Raw genomic sequence first — 13,329 nt, 5'->3', positions numbered from 1 at the left:
TGATGAACTGAATGATGATTGTTGTTTTTTTCCCTAATTACATGAAATTCAGATTGACAAGTGGTTAATCTTTAAGTGTAGTGTTGTCATTGCAATAATATAGTTCTTTCTATAATTATATTGTAAGTGGTGACTGTCAGCACCAAATATAGTCTCTGTGGCTTTTGGATGCATTTTATCATGATTCCCAAACATGCCAAGTGGAAGAAACCTATACTACGAGGAGTACTCTCAAATTCAGGCAGTGTCACATTCATTAATTTGGTTATGAAAGATGTCTGGTTGTGTTGGCAAGCTTTAAGTTGTGAATTTCTGAGCTTCACACATGGATGAATCATTAGTGATTATGTTAAAGTTCATTAATGAGCAGAAATGTGTGCCTTTGAGGTTTCAGTCCTAATGGAATATACACAAAATAGACATTCATGTCCTTTGGGTTTCATGCTTTCATTTTGTCTTTAAATACGTAAAAAAAGAAAGCAATATACTTATATGTAATATAGCATGAGAAGCCATCTGTAAAAAATGAGATATTTTATTTGTCATATATTTATGCTTGTACACCAGCAAAATAAAATGCATATCTATGACTCCATCGCAATTTCAGTGAACAAATAGACAGCATTCCTTCCCAAGATGCCACCTGCAGTGTGTGTCATGACGCAAACAGAACATAGCACGTATTTGGGGAGAGTTAAACATTTGTCTTTACTGAAATACTTAGAAACATAAAAAAAACAGCATTGAACAAATGTATCACCTTTAAAAGAAAAAAAAAATGTAATGGAGGTGTAAAAGAAAAATCATGTCACTCCCCTTCGGTTTCTCATCGGCAACATTCCTGGGTGCTTTCGGCGCTCTGGTTTTAGTTTAGTCATGGTTTAAGGATTTTTTTTTTTTTTCTTTTTTAGTGGTTCATCTACAATAGTCACTTTCTGATCAACGTTTTTGGGGGTGATGTGGGAATAGGGAACTCTCCGCAGTGTTGCTTAAACACAGCACATTAAAAGTACATAGAACAAACATTTGGGCACCGAGTTTTATATACATCATGTATTCTGTAAAGGCATCCATTTCTTTTAATGCATCTTTAGCATTACAACTTATTCTCAACCATGCGGGGCAACGCCGTAACCCCCTTTTCATCGTCTTTTGCCTGTCCACGTAGGCTACTGCAGGTATTTTGTGTCATTGTCAAGAGCAAACTGATGGACGAGAGTATGAACTAGGACAAAGCCAGAGACAACCAGAACAAGGGGAGAAAGAGAACGGCCAATGCTTGAATGGTGGATCCGTGAGCCTTTAGACAATACTGGTCTGATTTGGGCTTTTTCGAGCACTTTTTTTTCTTTCTGGTTGGCGCTGTAGAAGGTTCCAGATTGTCCAGAAGATCTGGGTTGATTTTGTCCAAGGTCTGGTCGAGATTGTTGGACATGGTTCCCAAAGGACCGTCGTTGAGGCTCTGCTTGTTGCGCGTGTCGTTTTTCGTACGCTCCGCCTCCCGAAACTTGGTCTTGGAGATGTTCTCCTTCTCTTTGAGGGGATTGTTGGTGATCTGCCGGCTGTTGTAGGATGAAGGATCCGGGAGGGACTTACTGGAGATAATGGAGGATTTGTCGTTATCCGAAAGACAGCACCTGGGGATGCTTTCGACAAGAGGATCGTCGAGCGAGAGGAACTTCCCGGAGCGTGCCTTGGTGTTGAAGACACTCGTTTGAACCTGGGTCGGAGAGTCCACGCATCCCTCCAGATCGTCGCTTTTCAGTCGCTTAAGGTCCTTCCCGTTTAGAGAGGTCGGAAGGTGGCACTCCAACTCGGAGCTGGAGCCTTTGAAGCGTTTGAACCAGTCCCACAGCGGCCTGGCCCGACAGTCACAAATCCATTGGTTCCCGTTGAGCCTCAGGTACTGGAGGGACACCAGCGGGTTCATGGCCTCTCCGGTTAGCATCGTGAGGTTGTTGAAAAAGAGAAACAAGGTGGTCAGCTTGGTCAGGTCATTGAACGCCCGCTGTTGCACGTGTATGATCCGATTCTGGTGCAGGAGCAAACGGTCAAGGTTGATGAGACCACGCAGCATGTGATCGGTCACCACCTTGATCTTGTTGTTGTGTAAGAATAGGTAGGTGAGGTTGGCCAGGTCCAGGAAAGTGTCATCGTACAGTGCCAGAAGGTTATTATCCTGCAGGTAGAGATACTGAAGTGAGAAGAGTCCTCGGAAAACTCCCACTGGGAGCTCGGACAGCCCGCACCTGTGCAGGTGAAGGGTATGCAGCTTGGTCAGACCGCGAAACGCGGTGGGACTGATGATGCGCAGGTTGCTGTTGTCGCCGATGTCTAGTTCTTCCAGTCTCTCCAGGCCGTAAAAGGCCCCCGCTTCAATATGGCTGATGTTATTCGAGTACATCCACAGGACGGTGAGGTTATGCACTGAACTAAAGCTGGTCGATCGGACCACTGTCAGTTTGTTGCTCTGGAGGAATATTCGCTGGCTACGGACGGGGATCTCGGTGGGAATGGAGAACAGACCCTGCTGTTGACAGGCCACGGTTGGCCGTGGCTCGCTGTAGCACACGCATTTCGCCGGGCAGCCGTTCATCACTGGCACCAGGTTAAGCCATAACACCAGGCAGAGGAGGCGACCACCTGTTGGGGAGAGACAAAAAGCCAAGGGGTCAGTCAGAGGTCAAGACAGCAGCTACTTCATTTGGCAGGAGACACGATTTAATCTAGTTGCTCTGCCGAACAATTTTACATGAGCTGGAAAATGAGAATGTTTAATTGTAATCATGCAACACATTTTTTAAATGCATATTAAATGCATTTTTTAAAATTAACTTTCTATATTTACTAAAGACAAAAAATACTGAAAAAATGCATCAGTTTCCACAAAAATAACATTGCATTAATAAGAAATGTGTGTGTGTGTGTGTGTGTGTGTGTGTCTGGTCTTGTTTTCATATCCTGGTGGGGACCTAAACCTGAATACACACGGACTCATGGGGACTCGTGTCACTGTGGGGACCTAAATTGAGGTCCCCATGAGGAAACAAGTTTATCAAACAAGTTTTCAAATCATACAGAATGAGGTTTTTTTTGAGAATGTAAAAAATGCAGAAAGTTTTCTGTAAGGGTTAGGTTTAGGGGTAGGGTTAGGGTAAGGGGATAGAAAATACAGTGTGGACAGTATAAAACCATTGTGCCTATGGAGAGTCCCCACAAGGATAATAAACCAGACGTGTGTGTGTATACACACACACACAGTCCTCGAATCTGACTGGCTGAGAAGAGTGCGATGTTCTAGTGATATCAGAACAGTTTCACCGTTTGTATCACTCCGCTTGCAGTATTTGTCACAGCGAGGGTCATGGTGGATGACCAAATCCGCTATATTTTTATAAATAATACTGTTTTTGTGTCACGGAATATAGTTTTTAAAGTTTTAAGGCAATAATTTACTTGTTTAGACTTCAGGTATGTGGTCCACAAAACCAGTCATAAGTAGCACAAGTATATTTGTAGCAAAAGCCAACAAATACATTGTATGGGTCAAAATTACCATTTTTTGTTTTATGCCACAAATCAGTAGGATATTAAGTAAAAATCATGTTCCATGAAGATATTTTGTAAATTTTCTTACCGTAAATATATCAAAACTTAATTTTTGGTTAGTAATATGCAAGAACTTAATTTGGACAACTTTAAAGGCGATTTTCTCAGTATTTAGATATTTAGACCCCAGATTCCAGATTTTCAAATAGTTGTGTCTCGGCCAAATATTGTCATATCCTATCAAACCAAACATCAATGGAAAGCTTATTTATTCAGATTTCAAAACCCTTAGGACTGCTTTTGTGGTCCAGGGTGACACATGTGGTTTGTTAATAAAGAGAACCTTTATTTGAAAATCACAGCTGATATACAGCCATATTGTGCTTACTTGTGTAATATTGTTTATACATACACACATACACGCACAGAAATCAAACATGCTGATTTGGTGCTCAAAAAACATTACTTATTAATGCACTGTTGAAAAAAAGTTTATTTTTAAAACTGTTTTTACTGTTTTTGAAATTATTAATGCAGCCTTGGTGAGCAAAAGAGGCATCTTTCAAAAACTTATATTATTTAACAAAAAAAAAAACAAAAATAAAAACGTAATACTCCAACTTAAAACAACTTCAAACTTTTAAACAGCAGTGAAACTTTGTAAGTTGCTTTGGAATGATGTTTATTATAAAAAAAAATTCCAAAAAAAACAATTTAAATTAAGTCAGAATGTCTTAAAGCTGCATTTATAATGTATATCTAGCATTAATATGTTTAAAAAATGTATTTACATAATTTACTTTGCCTTAGTACAATGATACTATAAAATGAGTTAAGTTTTAATAATAAATAATTCATTTTTGAATACATTGATCGTTTAATTAATGATCAACATGAGGTCTTTATAACATCACACTTTTATTACAATACTTTTTATTGGATCAAAAAAAAAGGATCATGCATAGTGTAAAGGAAGGATAGTGTAAATCTCTCCAGGAAATTATTTCAGCTTACAAAATAAAAATTTAAATCTAACATAATCCATTTAAAATGAGTTAACTAAAAACAGCATGCATTTAATTCAGTCACAGCAACCAGATGTGCTCTTCTATACATTAAACAACTCTAAAATGGCTGCCTGCCTGTGAGTGCACGACCTGTCTGTACTTGTGCCTGCGTGTGTGAATGCTACAGGCAAAAATGTGTGCCCCGGGATCCATTCCCATCCATCAGCCAACGCAAGCGAGAAAAGCCAGCCAATTGAGAGCACCGATAAATGAAACATTGGAGGGAGCCTTGAACGAAATTAGCTAGTGCTAATAGCAACGATGGAGCTAATCACATTCCAGCATGGTGTAAGGGTTGACATTCAGTCTGTCCAGAGGAAGATAAGTGTGCTGTGGGTGTTTGATGCGTGGTAGGGTGAGATGGGGCCAGGGGAAGGACTCAGGATGTTGGATCTGAGTCTCATGGGAGTGTAGCGAGTGTGAACATGCTTGAAGTGGTTCTGGAGTGTTAGAGATAGGATGGCCTCCTCTCATCTCTGATCTGAAGCCCAGTGGTCTGTGTGTGTGGATGTGGCACAGATGTGTTTGAGGGTGGGTTTATCTACAGGAGACACTCTGATAAGAAATGCTGTTTTTATTCTGTCATTCTCAAAGCCACCATTATGTAGGAGACCAGATGATAAAACAGTCCATCTATGAGCTCCTCTATCATCTATCTATCTGTCGCTATCATTTGAGAGATTGACGCAGAGAGACATTCATCTCTGGACAATTCAAGCTTCACACGCCCTTGAGAATCCTCAACATCTGATACTTCTGGTCTAGAAGCCTTCAAAGAATATCAACTGCTACCCATCTATTTATCCTTAGAAAAGTAGATAGATAGATGGATAGACAGATGGACAGATAGAGGGATGGATGGATGGAGAGATAGACAGATAGATAGATAGATAGATAGATAGATAGACAGAAGGAACAATAGATAGACGGATGGACAGATGGACGGAAGGAACGATAGATGGACGAATGGATGGAGAGACAGAATGATAGATAAACGAATAGACAGACGGATGGAAGGAATGACAGATGGGCAGATAGACAAAAGAAACAATAGACAGACAGATGGATAGACGGAAGGAATGATAGATGGATAGATAGGGATATATGGACGGAGAGACAGAGCGACAGACAGATAGATAGATGGATGGACAGGTGGACAGAAGGAACGATAGATGGACGAATGGATGGAGAGACAGAATGATAGATAAACGAATGGATGGACGGATGGAAGGAATGACAGATGTGCAGATAGACAAAAGGAACAATAGACAGACAGATGGATAGATGGAAGGAACGATAGATGGATAGAGGGATATATGGACAGAGAGACAGAGCGATAGATAGATAGATGGAATGATGGATGGATAGATAGAGGGATAGATGGATGAAGAGACAGAACGATAGATAGAACAGAAGAGAGACAGTCTATCTTTCTGTTCAGATGATGAATGACGATAGAACGATAGATAGAACAATATAGATCGAAAGAACGACAGACAGATAGATAGATAGATAGATAGATAGATAGATAGATAGATAGATAGATAGAAGGAACAATAGATAGACGGATGGACAGAAGGAACGATAGATGGACGAATGGATGGAGAGACAGAATGATAGATAAACGAATGGACAGACAGATGGAAGGAACGACAGATGGGCAGATAGACAGACAGATGGATAGATGGAAGGAACGATAGATGGATAGAGGGATATATGGATGGAGAGACAGAGCAATAGATAGATAGATAGATAGATAGATAGATAGATAGATGGAATGATGGATGGATAGATAGAGGGATAGATGGATGAAGAGACAGAACGATAGATAGAACAGAAGAGAGACAGTCTATCTGTTCAGATGATGAATGACAATAGAACGATAGATAGAACAATATATAGATCGAAAGAACGACAGACAGATAGATAGATAGATAGATAGATAGATAGATAGATAGATAGAAGGAACAATAGATAGACGGATGGACAGAAGGAACGATAGATGGACGAATGGATGGAGAGACAGAATGATAGATAAACGAATGGACAGACAGATGGAAGGAATGACAGATGGGCAGATAGACAGACAGATGGATAGATGGAAGGAACGATAGATGGATAGAGGGATATATGGACGGAGAGACAGAGCAATAGATAGATAGATAGATAGATAGATAGATAGATAGATAGATAGATAGACAGACAGAAGGAAAAATAGATAGACGGATGGACGGAAGGAACGATAGATGGACAAATGGATGGAGAGACAGAATGATAGATAAACGAATGGACAGACAGATGGAAGGAATGACAGATGGGCAGATAGACAAAAGAAACAATAGACAGACAGATGGATAGATGGAAGGAACGATGGATGGATGTACGGAAGGAACAATGGATGGATAGAGGGATAGATGGATGGAAAGACAGAATGATAGGTAGAACAGAAGAAAGACAGTCTATCTTTATGTTCAGATGATGAATGACGTTAGAACGATAGAACAACAGATAGAACGAAAGAATGGACGGAAGGAAGGAACAATAGATGGATAGATAGAGGGAGAGATCTATCTATCTATCTGATGGACTGACAATAGCTCAATATCTTGTGACCATCCAATTGTTTCATCAGTCGTCATGTTTACATAATCAGGCCCATGTGCGAGCTTTTCACATGCACATACAGAAGGCAGAGAAGCCCGTGGACACTCCTGCGCGGCTCCCTGAATTCTTCTCCGTCCTTCAATCTTGCAGCTTGTTAAATGGAGCTTGCTTGAGGCTTGACAGCATCCCTGTGTTACACTTTCCCTCAAATATCCTCCCTCTCCCTCTGCCGCTCCTGTCATCTTCCACCAGTGAGCTGTCAGCCTTCCTCTCTGTCTTTCTGCTTCACAGCGCTTCTCTTTCACCCTCTCTGCCGATAAAAATATTCCATCGCCGCTCTTTGAAACGTTAGGCTTCATGAATCTACCAGACCTCCTGTTTTATCTTCTAGTCATTAGCAGACTATCCCCACCCACACAATGCACGGCGGAAACCCGCTTTCAAAGCGGCCTTTTTTTCATCCGTAGCCGACCGTGCTAACCTTGCGGTTCCTCTGTGTCTTTCATCTGTTTAGTGCTGAGTAAAGCTACTCAAAATGTCATACGCCATCCTCCAATTATTTCGGCGCATTGTCTCGTCCCCTGGACAGTCACATCGGCGTGTCCTTTATTGCTGGGCGCCCTTCACTGTAAAGGCCATTTGGCAGACACCGACTACATACGAGCTCTCGATGTTTTTCTACCTCGTCTCCATCAGTATGCTGGTCATGCCTCTCCTTTCTCTAATCCCAGTAAGGAGCCCCACTTTGCCTTTTTATATTTCTCTTTTTCTCCTTTTCTGTCAAGGGGATGCCCGTATCCTGTCGTGCCATCGAAACAACAGCCCGTTTCATAAAAGGTTATTGCATTGCAGCCCACAATCTATAGAGCGCCATTCTCAAACTGTTTACCCACCTATTAGTTTTGCATTACCTCTGCTATTTTTCTAAACTCAAGAGAATCCCTCATAATAGCGTTGGCGCTCCAGCTTACTCATTTCGCAGACGCGGAGCTGCGTTCTCAGATGACGAGCTTATTAGCAGCACACCGTTCGACGTGCTGAGGACCACCCTCTTGCAAACCTGACAAGCCGAACGCTGTTTTCAGCTTTGCATAAAATGCACTGATTGCTGCTTGTCTCTCCACTTGTATGAAAAGCTCTCATCCTGATATAAAAGACGCCACGGGAGAGCGAATAAACCATTGATAAACAGGGAGGCGAAATCAAGGATACTTCTCTGCTGTCTAATTGAATTATTTGTATGGAAAACAAAAGGAGACAGAATACTGAACAAGGACTTGAGATAATTGTGCACACAGAGAGAGAGAGAGAGGCAAGCAGGGACGAGTGGCAATCCCTGACTTAGCACATTTGCATATGTCTGGCATATGGAGAGCATGTAATGACATTTACACCATTTTTATCTCAACCGTACAAGTGGGTTTGACAAGTAATAGCAGCCACTGTCTTGAGACCAACAGGGGTGTTTTGGGCATGGAGTGGATGGATTTAAACAAACTCCTAACTGCAGATTGTAAACTTTAAAGTGGACCCGTTATGCAAAATTCACATTTATAAGATATTTGAACACAGTTGTCTGGCTGCAGCGTGTCAAAACAACCAGCCTATAATGATAAAAATCCACCTACTCATTTTTTTTTTATAATCCCAATAAATCATAAACAATCTTTCTGAACACGCAATTCCAAATTTCTCCCTACGCACACATCATTGTCGGAAAAAGTCACGCCCATTTGTGACGATCTTTATCCATTAGCATAGACATAGGCCTGAGGAAGAAGCAGCAGTCCGCCCTTACTGTTTTCTTGCAATAGCTGATGCAAAGTCAGCACCAAAGAGGCATTACAAGTGTCTTGTGTTGGAATGCACTAATGAACATAGGAGTCTCCATAGACATAGAATACATAGATATAGACCAGGGGTGGCAAACTCCGGTCCTGGAGAGCCGCAGCCCTGCAGAGTTCAGCTCCAACCCTAATTAAAACTCACCTGCCTATAGCTTTCTAGTAACCCCTTGACCTTGATTAGCTTGTTCAGGTGCTGATTAGGGTTGAAGCAAAACTATGCAGGGCTGCGGCTCTCCAGGACCGACGTTCGCCATCCCAGATATAGACTTTGATTTTCAAACAAACTGTCCTAGAAAAAATCATAAACATCAGCTTCAGACAAAGTAAGTGTCACACATTTGTTTTCCAAATTGCCTTTCTGAAAGAGCTTCTTGGCACTCTGCAAGGCTAATGTTGCTAAAGCTACCATTGTCTCTGGCTGATTACACTAGCGCTGCCTTCACATGCTACCAGAATGATTATAAATAGGATTGTGGTAGTTAAAAAAAAAACTGCATATGAAAGCAATGTAAAGTCAACCACTTGAATTTGTCGAGCTCATATTCACAAGTGGGACTTATAAAGTGTGTGATAGCACACAGTGGCACCTTGAGACCAGCTATCTGGTTATTTTTATTGCGCCATGCTCCCAGTCTGTGTATTTCATAAACACAAATTCATTTTGCACAGTACAATCAGATGACTGACTTTAAACCGATTTCGGTTCAAACGTATAAGGCTAAACACCACTACTGAGAGTTTCTGACATTTCAGTGTGTAAAATTTGTTTTTGCTGGCCCTTAAAGCTCCGCCCTCTTCTAAAAAGGGGGCTGGAGCATCAGCTAATTTGCATTTAAAGGGATAAGCACAAAAACACACGTTTTGGCTCATATCCTAAAAGTGGCTATTTTAAAAAGCTATAAAAACATTTTCACACACTCTGGGGACATCCAAGACTTACTTTACATCTTGTAAAAAGGGGCATAGGTTACCTTTAGAGGAGTAGTTTTACAAATTTACAAAGATTTACAGATAATGTACTCCTTGTCATCCAAGATGTTCATTTTTTTGGAGGAAAAAAAATTCAGGGTTTCTCTCCATATGATGGATATCTATGGTGTCCCCAAGTTTGATCTACCAAAATGTAGTTTAAATGCAGCTTAAAAGTGATCCCAGCTGAGGAAGAAGGGTCTTATCTAGCTAAACGATTTATAAGTTATATACCACAAACATGCAAAGATCATCAAATGTCTTTTCCAAAAAAAAAAAAAGTAAAACAGCTATGTAGGACGATTTCGCTACATACAACCTTTATTCCTCAGCTGGGATTGTTTAGAGCCTCTTGAAGCTGCACTTAAACTGCATTTTGGAATTTCGAACTCAGGGATACATACATGTTCATTATATGGAGAGAGATCCTGAAATGTTTTCCTCAAAAACATAATTTCTTTATGACTGAAGAAAGAAAGACATGAACATCTTGGATGACAAGGGGGTGAGTACATTATCTGTAACTTTCTGTTCTGGAATTGAACTACTCCTTTAATAGAACATAGCTCATCCTGCACAACATTATTATACTTAACTAAAAATATAATAAAAATATTTAAAAAATAAATAAATGAAAAATAAATGTGCACAAGGCAACATTTCTCTTTTATTATTATTATTGAAACTTACTTTTTTTTTTTTTTTATTAAAGTGAAAATGTAAAAAATCTAATTCACAATATTAACAAAAACTATAACAGAAAATCAATAATACTTAAAGGGATAGTTCACACAAAAATGAAAATTCTGTCATCATCATTTACTTGTTCTGGTAACCAGATAGTTGACGGTAGCCATTGTCGTCCATAGTATGGAAAAAAATACTATGAAAGTCAATGGCTACCATCAACTGTTTAGTTGAAGACAGAATTTTCATTTTTGGGTGAATTGTCCTTTTAAATAACACTAGTCCTGCATTATTTGTACTACAGACATGAACGATGCCTCAAATCATTTGACTTCACAGTGATCAGACTTTTATGTAGACAATGAAATGTAATGAAATTTTTTTTGTCTTATTTTCTATTAAAATAATCCTTAAAACAAGATCATTTTGGTTCAGTACTGTAAATGCTAATTATAAAGACTAGTACAGTCTCAAAAAAAAAAAAAAAGTACAAAAGCTGTCTGTGGGGCAGTACATTTTTCAAAAGGTAAAAATATACAATTTGGGATGAATATATACAATTTATGTACAAATATGTACCTTTAAAGTACTAAATTGCACCCTTTAAGAGTAAATAAGGTTCAAATGTGTACGCTGTAAAAAACAATATGTTGAGTCAACTTAAAATAATTTGTAACCTGGCTGCCTTAAAATGTTAAGTTCAGTCAACTCAAAAAAAGTTTATTCAACTTGAAATATTAAATTAAACTAAGTGACAACTTAGATATTTGAGTTGAATCAAATTTTAAGGCAGCTGGGTTACTTACCCATCTGTTAAGTTTAGCAAACACAAATATCTAAGTTGTTACTTAGTACAACTTAACATTTCAAGTTAAATAAACTTATTTTAGTTGACTGAACTTAAAATTTTAAGGCAACAGGGTAACAAATTATTTTAAGCTCTGTTATTTTAAGCTGTTTTTAATTTTTTTACAGTGTACCATCCCAATCTTTTTTCTGAATGCTAATTTTAAATACTAGCTATAATTTAAAAATAATAATAATAATAATAAACAAATCAAGATTTTTATTTTGCAAATTTTGTTTTTGTTTTGATTTAAGCTTAAACCTTTGCTTTTTAAGTAAATGCGTTTTTATTGAAAACAAGAAAAAAATACAGCAGTGCAAACACCATGTGCCTTATGTTTGGGCTCTTTTGATTTGGGCAAGCATTCACCGGAACATCCTAGCAACACCATGACAACCAGCATAAACACCTGCATAAACATAAACAACTGCATAAACAACTGCATAAAAATGCTTTGGCAACCAGCCGCCCTAGGACTGCATTGACAGGTTTTGCGGGCATCTGAGTTCCCGCCAATTCATTCCCCGTCAGCGGCATTTTCTGCATTACGTGAATATACGGCATTACTCATTTCCATATAGTTGACATTAATTAGACTCATTACCTCTGAATAAACAAATGAGTGACAGTGCCAACATCTTAATCACGGAGCTAAATATAAAAATAAATTCACCACATTTCAAGCCTCTTTAGCACCCACCGGTTCCGCTTCGTTGTGAGCTTTCTGAAGGCCAATTAACCGCAGAATTTAAGTACCAATTAATATCGAGTGCCAAGTTTAGATGTAGAGAGAAAGAAAAAAAAGATCGAGATTTAGTCTATTTTTGTTAAGTGTTGACGTACCGTGCCAAACACCACATTTAAGTAAAATTACTAATTTTAGAGACTGAAGTGAATGCCTACATTGGGATTTTATGACTTTTACTAATTATATATTAAAGCACAGTAAAGTACATTCAATTAATTTGCAAAATTGCAGCTACTTTTATTTCTAATGTTGAAAAGATCAAAGAACAGAGGAAAAAAAAAATCCAGGCTAGATTAACCAAAATCTTAAAGGTGTTATATCATACGCTTATATTATATTATATTATATTATATATTAGATTTTGGATTATTGTAGAAAATAAGCTTTGTGACCAACAAATTGTATTCATTTTGAAGCCTAAATGCAGTCGGCAGAAGTAAAAAGTTAAAGCTATGAACAAAGTTCATGGTCATGACTTCAGTGACAACATTTTTTAGTTTCCGACAACTGTTTTTAGTCTTATTAGTCTTCAAAAAAAATTACCTGAAAGTTTGGGTAAGAAATTAGTTTACTAGAGTGCAATTCTAAACACAGTGAGGCTGCAAAAGGAGACTAGTAGGTAGACTAGTAAGTAGTTTACCTGGTTAACATGATGGTTTAATGTTCCTGACAACCTCTGTAACCTCATAAAATTCCTTAAAAAAAAAAATCATTATAATATAATATAATATAATATAATTTATATTATATTATATCTTCCAGGAAAAAAAGTCTACACTTTGTTTTAAAAACTTTAAAAAGTAGAAGTTTTACGTATTATTTGTTACATGTTTCATTTCTATTTGGGTAAAAATATAATATAATATAATATAATATAATATAATATAATATAATATAATATAATATAATTTTCTATTCAATTCTATTATATTATGCATGCACAAGTAAATATCTGTTGTTTAGACTTTTTTTTTTTTTGAATTTTATGAAAATTATGAATTAAGAATTGGC

General features: G+C 38.3%; 1 protein-coding gene across 1 annotated transcript in view; it reads right to left on the bottom strand.

Annotated features, from left to right (window-relative positions):
* Nucleotides 1-517: 517 nt before the first annotated feature.
* rtn4r (reticulon 4 receptor) overlaps nt 518-13,329 on the bottom strand; it is a 110,435-nt gene continuing 97,623 nt past the window's right edge. Inside the window, exon 2 of the mRNA XM_051110466.1 lies at nt 518-2,643. Within this exon, the coding sequence (XP_050966423.1) occupies nt 1,226-2,643 (1,418 nt within the window). The 3' untranslated portion in view covers nt 518-1,225. The remainder of the gene's footprint in view (nt 2,644-13,329) is intronic.

Source organism: Labeo rohita, chromosome 5, assembly GCF_022985175.1.
Source record: "Labeo rohita strain BAU-BD-2019 chromosome 5, IGBB_LRoh.1.0, whole genome shotgun sequence".
Taxonomy (NCBI): Eukaryota; Metazoa; Chordata; class Actinopteri; order Cypriniformes; family Cyprinidae; genus Labeo; species Labeo rohita.
The sequence above is the reverse complement of the archived record's forward strand: the minus strand, read 5'-3'. Positions and strand labels throughout refer to the sequence as shown.